The sequence below is a fragment of the Austrofundulus limnaeus genome, unplaced genomic scaffold (genome assembly GCF_001266775.1).
Source record: "Austrofundulus limnaeus strain Quisiro unplaced genomic scaffold, Austrofundulus_limnaeus-1.0 Scaffold72, whole genome shotgun sequence".
Taxonomy (NCBI): Eukaryota; Metazoa; Chordata; class Actinopteri; order Cyprinodontiformes; family Rivulidae; genus Austrofundulus; species Austrofundulus limnaeus.
This window is the reverse complement of record NW_013952474.1, coordinates 1,258,820-1,270,952: the sequence shown is the minus strand read 5'-3', so window position 1 is coordinate 1,270,952 and position 12,133 is coordinate 1,258,820. Positions and strand designations below refer to the sequence as shown.

The 12,133-nt window shown below is 43.1% G+C and overlaps 1 protein-coding gene across 2 annotated transcripts in view; it reads right to left on the bottom strand.

Moving 5' to 3' along the window:
* The window catches only part of nbeal1 (neurobeachin-like 1), a 57,033-nt gene that overhangs the window by 9,837 nt on the left and 35,063 nt on the right, over nt 1–12,133 (bottom strand). For both annotated transcript variants that reach the window (XM_014010695.1, XM_014010696.1), the window contains 15 exons: nt 11,572–11,667; nt 11,220–11,344; nt 10,994–11,134; nt 10,782–10,912; nt 10,587–10,696; nt 10,284–10,401; nt 9,297–9,394; nt 9,074–9,190; nt 8,902–8,991; nt 6,445–6,554; nt 5,996–6,168; nt 5,792–5,886; nt 5,578–5,694; nt 4,293–4,454; nt 4,053–4,201 (listed from right to left, as the gene is read on the bottom strand). In XM_014010695.1, coding sequence (XP_013866149.1) covers nt 4,053–4,201; nt 4,293–4,454; nt 5,578–5,694; nt 5,792–5,886; nt 5,996–6,168; nt 6,445–6,554; nt 8,902–8,991; nt 9,074–9,190; nt 9,297–9,394; nt 10,284–10,401; nt 10,587–10,696; nt 10,782–10,912; nt 10,994–11,134; nt 11,220–11,344; nt 11,572–11,667 — 1,832 coding nt within the window. The remainder of the gene's footprint in view (nt 1–4,052; nt 4,202–4,292; nt 4,455–5,577; nt 5,695–5,791; nt 5,887–5,995; nt 6,169–6,444; nt 6,555–8,901; nt 8,992–9,073; nt 9,191–9,296; nt 9,395–10,283; nt 10,402–10,586; nt 10,697–10,781; nt 10,913–10,993; nt 11,135–11,219; nt 11,345–11,571; nt 11,668–12,133) is intronic.

The following is a 12,133-nucleotide window of genomic DNA, read 5'->3' as shown; positions in this document are numbered from 1 at the left end:
CCCCCCCCTTTTTTTTTTACTTATGCACCTCGTGCACTGGTATGGATAGAGGCCCACTGACATTGAGAGTGTACAGGGCCCAGAATTTGGTGCTACGCCCCTGCCTGGACCCATGGAGGGACAGAGCTTATTTGTCYAAAGGTGTCCCTATGGGGATGGTTGTGTGTCGCAGGGAGGTGGTCACGACGGACGCCATCTCCATGGATGGGGCGCTGTGTGGCAGCACAGAGCGGTACGGGGCCGCTGGAGTCACCAGGATCGCTCCAAACACATAAATGTGCTGGAGCTGCATGCTATGTTTTTAGCTCTCAGGCACTTCTTGCCCCACCTGGARGGGAAACATGTCCTGGTTCGATCGGACAACACCTCTGTGGTCTACCACATCAACCATCAGGGTGGCACCAAGTCGGCTCAGCTCCTGAAGGTGGCCAGGGATCTCCTGAGATGGGCCTCCCCTCGCCTGTCCACTCTGCGGGCAGTGTACATACCAGGGCAGGACAACCGGGCTACAGACTCCCTTTCTTGGCAGGCACCTGCTCCAGGAGAGTGGTCTCTCCACAGCGATATAGTGCGCATGATATGGCAACTCTACGGTCAGGCAGAGGTAGACCTGTTTGCCACAGAAGAATCGAATCATTGCCCTCTGTGGTATTCCTTTAAGGGGGCATCAGGCGCACTGGGCCAGGACGCCTTGGCAAATCCCTGGCCAAGGATCCTTTTTTATGCCTTTCCACCCCTTTCTCTGATTTGGCCGACTCTTCASAGAGTTCTCGAAGAGGGCCACAGGGTGCTGCTGGTAGCTCCATATTGGCCAGCACAACCATGGTTCCCACTTCTGCAGAGTCTGTGTCACGACACCCTATGGTGTCTTCCAACCAGGAGGGACTTATTGTCTCAGTTGGGGGGGGACTGATCTGGCACCCCAATCCTCAACGCCTCAGACTGTGGGTGTGGCCAGTGGAAGGCTTGAGCAGCAGCTGACTGGATATTCAGACTCTGTCAGGTACACTATTTTAAGATCTAGGGCACATTCTACTCGTCAGCAATATGAAAACAGGTGGCGTTTGTTTTCTCAGTGGTGTGATGACTGCAATGAGGATCCAGTCTCCTGTGTGGTGCCCACTATCCTGGAGTTTCTTAAATCTCTCCTCGAGAAGGGCCGCTCTCCATCAACACTTAAGGTATATGTAGCGGCAATATCCTCTAATCATGCTGACGTTAATGGTGGTAAAGTTGGAAGCCATAACCTGGTTTCTCTTTTTCTGCGTGGCGCCTGCAGGTTGCACCCGTCAACAGTTCTGCGGGCACCTGCTTGGGATCTGCCCTTGGTCCTCGAAGCCCTGCGCCTCCCTCCTTTCGAGCCTTTGCTTCAGGCGGACCTCAAGTGGCTCTCATGTAAGACAGCATTTTTATTAGCTACTGTCTCAGCTAAAAGGGTTGGCGAGCTGCATGCTCTCTCTGCCAGCCTGTCATGTCTCCAATGGGCCCTAGATGGCTCTGGTATTACCTTGTGGCCAAACACTGCATTTGCCCCTAAAGTTTTTTTGCATTCCCATTGTAACCAGCCACTGAGATTGGCATGTTTTCAGCCTACGTCAGGAGGGACCGGCAATAGGCCTGATATATTGTGCCCAGAGAGGGCGTTGGAGACATATATTGCTGCCACTGCTCCTATAAGATGCTCAGACCAGCTGTTCTTCTGTTATGGAGGTCCTAGATTAGGCCGTTCCCTTTCAAAACAGCGTCTCTCCCACTGGATTGTGGGTGTCATCCGCCATGCCTACAGGGCAGGAGGCTGCTCCCTGCCAGTCGGGGTGAAGGCACACTCAACCAGGAGCATTTCCACTTCCTGGGCGGCCCTGAAAGGGGTCCCACTGGAAACAATATGTGCGGCGGCATCATGGTCTTCTTCGAGCACATTCACTAGATTTTATAATGTGAATGTGGCTTCTCCTCACCCTTTGGGATACGTTCTTTTACAAGGGTCCTCTGGGCCTTCTCAGTGAGGTAGGTGCTCAGGATTCCTTGTGACATMGCTGGTATTAGTCATTCAGTGCTTTCAGCACCGCCCTCTGGCGGTCAGTAGGGATGAAAGAGAACAAAAGTTACGTGTGTAACTGAATCCTGAATGACCGCAAGAGCTTCTCTGTCACTCAGAATCCTTGCATTTGCGAGAAGATTCTGTAGGAGCAGAGCTTCGGATGACGTTAAGCTATATAGCCTCTGATTAGTCATCCGATTGGTCACAGGTGTGACTCTGTTGGTATTACAGCTCGAACGGCGCATGCGCGAAGGGAACATTCAGTGCTTTTAGCACCGCCCTCTGGCGGTCATTCAGGATTCATAGAACCATAGTTACATACGTAASTTTCGACTTAACTTCTCTATCCGATGTGGAAAAAACTGAACAGATTTTCTGAGTTTGTCTACTTACATATAAATGAAATGTGGGACAGAATAAGAAATCCAGAAGAAAACACTGTAAAAATTAATAATATGCTCACTATTATTTTCAAATTCTCCATCTGAAAAGCTGTAAAATGCTCTGCAGTTTAATGAAGTTTGGCAATTTATCTCATCAACAAGCTAGTTTTGCTTACAAGAGTGCTGCTTTGAAAWGTAGATTTTTATTGGTCTGCAGTGATGTCATTGAGAATTCCAGTTTTATATTTAAAAAGGGTGGGGGGATCCCCAGGCTTACTAATGACAAACATTACATGACGGGATTCCATGTAAGGTTTAGAAAAATGATCAACTTCAAAAGAAATTAAAAGGATTATTTCTAAAAATCTGTTTGATAATAAAAACAACAACTTTGGATTTGCCGCTTTAGTTTCTGGGATTAGATGATGTCTTTATGGACTTATTACTGCAAAAATCAATATTTTCACGTTTCTTTTGCAACGCAGCCTGAGGTCATTCCAACTGTTTTATACCAGGATGACCAGCATTTACTGGTGAGCACAGAGGTAAGACATTTACACGCAGTGAGAATTGTAACAAGAAAACACTACTATCACCCTACAAATATTCTGTTTAAGCAATTGGAACTGTTGAAATTTGGTGAATTGGTAGATTACAGGATTCTGATGATTACGYATAAGGCTCATAAAAATGTATTGCCACCYAATATACAATCCAACTTTGTTAAGAGAGGGATCGTGTTTATAATTTGAAGGGACTTGAAATGTTTGTGAAGCCAAAAATTAGAACAAATTTGAGGGAGCGATGCACCTCTGCTGGAACAATTTACTCTTTTGGTAGAAAGCTTAAAAGTTTTTTTTAATGAGATATGAACAAATTATTGGTTGAAATTGATTTTTCTGTTGTGATGTTGTTTTGTTGATTATTCTTCTGTTTCTGTTGAAAATTGAGTTTAATTTCTGTGTGTTGTATGTTTTGTAGATATTTTTAAATGGGGGCAAGTGTTACAAGATTGTTTTCTTCTTTCTGCTTCTTTTCATTTGACCATGTTGTGTTGTGTGTTTTTTTGACACAACATTATTATTATTTGTACTGTTTTAATTGTTGTTCGAATGAAATAAATTAATTAAAATAAAAAATAAAAATTTTTTCCTGTAGTTGGTTTTCACACCTCAGGAGGGGTTCTGGCTCTTTAAATGTTTTTAAAGGGAAATGATTGTTTGCCTCTGTGTGTCCTGGTCATGGACGGAGACATCTCCTGCCTCTCGCACGGTGACTACTGGCATCAGAGACCCGGAAAGGAAAAGCAGGTGAAACAAATGAAAGTATGGATTCTGTCTCTCTCCATTAATCAGTTATTAGTCTTAAATATTTGAGACTGATTGTTTCTTTGTAAGTGGTCAAACTTAACACATCAACAGTGGTTCAGTTATTTTCACCATCTGTTTAATGATCATAGATCTGATAGTTAACTTAGTTTTAATTCTAAAAACGACCCATGTGCACTGAAGAAGGGGCTAAGTGTTCTGCACACAGTAATTGGATAATGCTCGTACAGAAGTGGCCCGGTCAATCGGTCTACCTCTGATTCAGTTTTCTTACAGAGGAAAGTTTTTGTGAGTCTTTACCTGTAGAGGTCACGGATGGACAGGTACCCCTGCTCACTCCCAGTAACCACGTACTCCCCTGTCACACACATGTCTGTCACCTGCTCCTTCAGAGCTTCGCTGCACAGGTGCTTCCCGTTCACAGAGTAAAGATGAAGAGTGTTTTTATCCTGAAGGGGGGGAAAAGCGTAAAAGTAACCGTGTGCACTCKGATCGAATAGCAGCTGTTCCTTGTAGCGTCAAAAAGCTGTTGGGTGTTACCTTCAGTGTGGCTTTGCCCTCCAAGCAGGTGTGGACCAGCAGGTGWCCCTCCCAGGACACAGCCAGGTGGAGGATGGACAGCTGCAGGGAGCTGTCGCACGGCGGCCGCAGGCACCGCATGTACTGACCCCGCCGGACGGCGTGGATGATCACTGTGCCGTCCTGTCGTACAGGTGGGGGTGGGGGGGTGGGGGGTCAGTTTTATGGTGCTTATTCATCACGAATACATGACGACCCATTATATTTTAAAATATTAAAAATAACTWTAAACTCCACCAGGTGAGGCAGAACTTCATATAATCAGGACTTAGAGGCCAATTCAGAACAGTGTAATATTTGGTTCTGATCCATCCCTGGCGTTTTTAGTTGTGTTCTGGGTCTTTACTCTGTTGGATGATCTGTTCAGGCTTTCTGATTCCAGGTAGCAAATTTCACTACAGACTGCCTTGATAGTCTTGAGATTTCATCATTCAAATACTGTCTGAGTTAATTTTCAATCTATTTTTTCTAATTGTTTTGTCAGTTTCAAGTTTTTTAATGATTTTGTTACTTTAAAGAAAATTCCCACTACATAATTTGATAAACATTTACTTTGCATAAAAAATAGTCTGTAAAAATACTGTAAGCTGTTTAGTTTTTATAAATTAAAAAAGCATATATTGTCAGATGTACATTGCCATATTATTTACGCCACAAAGCATTCTGGGTAAATGATGCTTGCTGGCTGCTCCGGTGCAAGCTCTATCCAGATTGAACGTTAATTTTGGACAATATCTAATGTTCAGCCTTTTTAAATGAAACCAGAGTGAGACTGTAGAAACGACTCAACCTAAAACTGAAAAGGATGGAGAACCTCAGATTTAGACTTTAAGCTTTCACACTAGCTCCTAAGCTAATAATATCAGCTTTGGCGATAACGCCACAAATATCCTAAAAAATCAATACATAGCAATGTGCTTTAGTGGAAAATGTAAAATATTAACAATAATAATAATAATAATAATAATAATAAAACTATTTTTTAAAAAGTAATTAAGAGTTCTTACATGTTACAAACAACAACCTTCAGTAGAATAGAGAAATAATGTATGAAGGCCAAGATGTGCAACTAACTGCATGTTCTTTTAAATAAAAAAGGTACAACAAAATTCCATCTTTATGTGTTCTTTAGGCCTTCCAGCAGCAACAGGACAGTTAGCAATGAGTTACAGTTAACAGTTTGTGTCGACAGAAACCTAAATACAAAAAAGGCACGTCTTGAAGTAAGTTTAGTGTGATTTCTTACTCGTGATCCAGAGACAGCCATGTCGAGCTCGGTGCTGATGGCGACGCTGACCACCTCGTCTGTGTGTCCGTACAACACCTGGACAGGTTTGGGGGAGAGGCCCACAGGAGCTCCACTCTTTTTAAACAAAGAGAACAAAATGTTTCACGTAAACTATAAGAATAAAAAAAGAGACATTCACGTTTTTGAATAAGTGAGGCGCAGTTCCTCTGACCTGCTGCAGAACCTGCCACACCATGCAGGTTGTGTCTCTGGAGCCGGAAATCAGGTGGATCCCGCAGTGGTCTGTTGCTAAACAAGTTACGATATCTGAAGGAGGGAACAAGAGAATGTTCAAGARTACGACTCCTCCATCTTTACCTCAGAGGACGAAACAAATCAAATCTGGACAGACTAAAGAATTCAAGCTTTTCTTTACCCATGTGTCTGATGTGTTGTCCCACTGTCTTGCCTTTAACCAGCGAGGTGACACGAAGGCTGTTGTCCCAGTGTCCCCCGCTGAAGAGCAACTTTCCGTCGTGGGAGACGACAAACAGCCCTGCTGCTACATCCACGCCGGGGGCGAAAGGTCCTGACAGGAAACGCTGGGTTCTGGAGGAAGACGACACAAACACAGGACGGGAAATACTGAGAGAACTTAAAATGCTTTTCGGCTTTTTTCTTCTTTTTTTTTGAGTAGCAGGTCATGCATGGGTCCAACAGGATAATGACCCAAAACGCACAGCAAATACCCCCCGAGATTGACTCAGAACCAAACACTGGACTGTTTAGAAGTGGTCCACTGAGTCTTGATATTTCAAAGACCCTTATGGGGTTTCCTTCATTGATCCAAAGGGTACAAACAAATTCCAGCAACATTGCTCTCACTTGGTGTTGGACACTGTGGGGTCCTTGATGAAGGTGAAGTAGTTGGAGATGTTCTTGTTGTAAGGCAGCCAGCCATGGGTCCCCATCAGGCAGTTTTGACTCAACGTCACCTAAAGCCACAAGAAAGATGCAACAGTTCAATGTGATCTCTGATTCATTTCTTTCATTTTATCCTTCAAACAGGTAAAATATACTGCATCTACCCACCTACATGTCCTACCAAACTACCTACATAATGCAGACCTGTATCTGGGGGGGATTCAGGGGGTTGGACGAACCGTGCACTTTGCCTAAAAGAGGTCAGCATATAGCATTTACCGTTTGCTTCTACAGTTGGGCAGTATACTGAATCGTACCAAAAACTGTTCTTGATTGTTGCTATGATATGAATTTTCCATATATAGTCATACAGGTTCAAATAGCCTGGACACATCACCAGTGGTTCAGTGTTCAGAAATTAGTTGCCGCTAGTAGATTGTTTCACAGGGGACCCTTTTCCTTGCAGCACCATTGAACCAGCCTGCAGGAAACAAGCCTGTGTCGATGTTGGAGCAGCTTCTCCCTGCCTGCTCAAGTAAAAAGTCAAATAATTATAAAAGATTTTTTAACTCAAAGGAAAATCTCAAGGTATGCAGGGTGAGTAGCCTACAGCCACACATGTGCAGGCGCCGGTTCTGAAGACTAATCTTGCGCTCTGCTGCAACACTGATGCGACACTGCTGGAATAACAAGCACCACTTCAGCCAAAGGTTCATATCAGAAAACATTTCTCCAGTTGAAGTGATCAGAAGCCGGCAAGACTTTCTGAATGAGGGATTTCCAAGTCCCACAAGCTGTTGTTTTACCAGGAGGAAATCCTGCAGCATGGGCTGCCGGTGCACCACTGGTTTTCAGTTACGCTGCGTTTTGTTTTGTGACCYGTAGTGGTCACAGACGCGCTCCAAAGCCTCCTGTCCTTATCTTTTCAATGCGCTGTCAGCTCCTGGATAGCGAGATGCAGTCAGTATGGTGTCTAGATCTGAGATAATGACCAGACAGGAATCATTTATTTATTTTATATTGAMTAAGACACCTTCGTGATGTAGACCGACTGTGCATAAAGCTGTAAATGTCTCCATGTGTGAGTGTCAAAGTGACAGACGGCCCTCAAGATTTTTCGTCACTGTGTAAAAATATACGGTCAAATATGGAAAATATTCWGTTAACGCGACCCCTGTATACACCTCAACAGTTAGCCTTCATGCACAAAGTAATTTTGAACAATACTGATGATCTTGGCTTAGTTCAGCCCTCTTCCTTCACGACTGGAACAACCGTACACCCAGGGTGATATTTAACAAAGGGGAAAGCCGGCCATTTTTTAGGTGGAGTTGCAGGTCAAAATTTATAACAAAGACCTCACAGGATGATAGTGCTTCGAATRTGTGGTGGGAATGACTCTCAGCTACTACCACATTTTAAACCAGATTTGTTTCAGTTATACCAGTGCTTATACTTATATTTGTAAACAGTACGATAAATGATAACATCTTGTGGTATTTGTAAATAATGTATATTTAAAGGAGCAACAGTGATGAAGCCTTTTGCAGGATCATGTTATTTGAAAGGGTAATTGGTTTGAACAAAAGAAATAAGAATTATGTCAGAAAATGTGTAGCTGTAGGACTGTACYGAAGGAATGAGTTCTAGGCAGTCAGATTAATTTTCACGTTATGTTTATTTTCATACTAAGCWAAATGTTACGTAAATAGGGATGGGTATAGTTAAGGTTTTATCGATACTRCTACTCTTATCGGTACTGCTTATCGATCCGGTATTTTAACGGTTCTCTTATCGATACTTTTCTATTGGAATAAAACCAGGGTTTCCCCCTAGGGAATTGGTGGTGGTGGTTTACACAAAAAAAWWAAAAAACTAGTGCACGTGATTCTGTGTGGGTCAGCGTTGGTAATAGAATATGAACCATATTTTCATCATTTTTTTACTGCACTCTGGAGCAATGGAGCTTACTCTATTCTAAAATCCTTAAAAAGCAGGAGCTTTAAGAGCAATTAATGCCCTGTTTTGCCCACCAACTAAGCGGCCCCCATACCCCCAGCTTAAATCCATCCAGAGTCAGGTCTTTGGGGCAGCAGCTTGATCAGGGAGGTCCAGACCTCTCTTTCCACAGCCACTTCTTCCAGCTCCTCTGGGAGGAATCCAAGGTGTTCCCCAAGCTACTTGTTCTCCTCTACCTGAGGCAGAACCTCACCCCTTTCAAAATTTTGGCTACAGTCCTGTATTGTACTTAACTATCTACTTATCAGTCTATATATTCAAACGAAGGTATTTTGCCCAAACCTATTGTTGGGCTAAACAATAAAAAAAAACTTGAAACCATATAAAGATTCTTCAAAAAGCTTTAAAGTGGTCATTAGAACGACTAAATGAAATCTATAAAAAGGGTTCAGAGCTCACCATGGTGTCAGGACTCCCCTGGGTGATGAAGGACCGGGACTGATTCTTTGGCACGACAGCTTTAACCAGCGGCACGTTGTCACTGATACCCTGAAACACGAGGAGAGACTTTGTTCAGTTGTACGATAATCAGTTTGATAAAGTCGATCAACAGAAGGTAAAGATAATAAACCTCAACAAAGAAAGACTTGAGGTCACTGAGGTGATCAAACATGTTGAGAGGACACGAGTCCTGCTGAGCCTTCCTCTTCTCCACTTCCTCCTGAGTCAGACGCATCGGATGTGGCTCCTGATGACAAACACACAAACACAGTCTAAATGAGGCTCATCGACACATTGAACCATGTTGGCATAGATTAAAGTCTTTATTTTCATTTCAGATATCATGTTCACACCTTCAGTAACTGGCAGGGAGTTTGACCAAAGTTGCTGATCATTCCTTCCAAAGCTTTACGTTCCTTTTCATCAGTGATGGCGTCCAAGTCCACCGCCCCTGCAGTTACAGTYAACTTTAACTGATTACACTTAAACTGGTGTCTCACTGGGCTGTACTGGTTCAAGCTTTTTACTTAAATTTTGAACACGTTYAAAAATTTTTTTAGATACTTTCTCTTGAAATAGTCACACAATCGTTGAGGCTCAAACTTCTTCCTATTCACAGTACCTGCTCAGCTGACACACACTCAMAACCACACATCCTTGTACTTGTACAATGAAACTGAGGACTTTGTATTGACTTACATTCATTTTTGTAGCTGTATTTATGCCTAACCCAGACATTTTCCTTAAAACTAACCATTTCTGGTCTGTAGTTAACTCTAAACTGAACCAAAACTTTATTCACACCATACCCCACCTCAAAAGCAACTAAAACTGGGGGAAAAAAACCCCATAACCGATTGGTTAGCAACTCCTCAAAACAAAAATAATATCTTGATATTTTTAACTGAATGGTCATAGTCATATTAATTGAATTAATTTAGCTGAATGGTCATATTTGGTGGTGGGCACAGCTAACAAAAAAAATAGCTTCACTAACCACTAAATGTAAAAAAAGAAAAAAAATTTGGCAGAAACTAACTTTAACAGCTAATCACTAACAGCTAAAACGATTATATTACCAACCGGCCCATTCCATAAATTCTAGAGCTGCATTTTTAACTTCTACAGGAGGTCTCCTWTGACAGGAAATATCCGAGGCTACACTTCAACGGCTTGCCGGCACAGAATGTGGCCAGATGGCTCGCTGGTCAACAACTGCAACAAAAATCTGCCTGTTTTCTCACAATTTTCTACCAATCCTGAGTCTCCAACAGTCRCAGCTCAGTGAGATTCTACCTTTACAAAACAAAACAAACTCAAWCCATGACATGATACGTTACCCTCATATGTGCAGTAATAGAAGACGTTGAGGGCTTCCACTGCTGCTGGGCCCTTCTGTTTGTAACCAAATATCAGATCGATCCACTCGTGGAGGTGCATCGAGACATATTCCGACTCCTGTTGGAGACAAACGGATGTCATGGGTGACAAAAACATACGAAAGGCRTTACGTGAAACAGCAAATATAAAAACTCGTGCATCAGCTGGTTGTGTTGACTTAAAGGGAAAGTTCTCGATTCTTTCTCCAATAATCTCCAAACATGACACCTTTTCACAACAGTGGAAATTAAACTGGGCCTCACCAGAGCTTTGCGATGCTTATAAATGAAGTCCTCCGGGGACTTGGCCCATTTGGGAAGAACAACATCGTTCACCCTCTCCTTAGAGATCTGGAGGCGGCCTAGATCAAAGCCTGGTTTGATGAAGAATCAAGAAGACAGAGTTAATTTTTTCACAAAGATGCCGTGCCTCTCCTAAGCCATGCAGTCAGACGTCACCGTTTTGGTTCTCCAGAAACTCTGGGAAGTAGAAGAACTCGGGGATGAGCTCCTTGACGTCATTGGGGTTATCCATGAGGGTCTGCCACGTTGCCGGGATGGAATGGAACTGGCGGTCGGCGCAGTCAAACCTGAACCGAGGCGCTCCATTAAAGCTTTCAATCTTTGGGAATTTTCAGGAGAAACAGATGAAGGTGAGGAGGACGCCTTACCGTCCGCTTTGCAGCTGGATGTGCAGGGAGGTGAAGGGTTCAGCTCTGATCATGTAGTGCATCACTCCGGCAGCATTTGAGTAGTGCGTGCCGTAATGGAACCTGTCGATGGTCCCTGTTGGGTCCTCGAAACTTTCATACCTGACAGACACATCAAAAGGTTAGACATCTGCATTTGAGTAYTTTTAAATCTTCTGAACACGAAGAKTCTACAAATGATRAATACTTCTCTCGGACTACTTTAGCGTTGCGTTCGTTTTGCACGGCTACTGGCTTCGATAAGTCCCGGAACACCCGTGGGTCAGAGAGGTCCAGCTCCTCTGAGGTGTAGTTGGACAGAATCCAAGGAAACTGGACAAACAAAACAAAAATACTACCTCAAACACTGAGATTTACAGTCTCAGGACAAAGAGAACTCAACTTCTTTCAGTTTCAGGGTTTTATRGATGAAGATAAAAGCTGTCTTGATATGTAAAACCCCAGAAATGAAAGGTGGTGACCTTTCTGTTGTTCTGTGACCRTACTCTGGATTGGTTTAATTCTGAAAATGTATAAAAAAAGGAAACTAATGAAAATACCACTGGGTACTGGGAGAGGTCATTGTACGTCCTGCCTGCAATTGTGTTGAGTTGCATCAAATAGTCGAAGTTGGAAATCTCTCGGTTCACCCATTTCTGCAATAAAACGCACACAGATGGTCTTTATAGAATACAACAGCACTTCAGCTAAAGTTAACTTAGTTTGTGAAATGAAGAGGTATACAGAGAAACATTTGGAGAAAGAGCGATATATATACACTCACCGGCCACTTTATTAGGTACACCACGCTAGTAACAGTTTTGTGGTCATAAAGGGATGGACATGGTCAGCAACAATTCTCAGGTAGGCTGTGGCGTTGTAACGATGCTCAATTGGTACCAAGGGGCCCAAAGAGGGCCAAGAAAAGATTCCCCACACCATGACACCACCACCACCAGCCTGAACCATTGATACAAGGCAGGATGGATCCATGCTTTCATGTTGTTGACGCCAAATTCTGACCCATGTATACAACATGTATACATGTATACAACATGTATACATGTTGTATACAAGTTTACATGTTATATACATGTTGTATACATGTATACAACATGTATA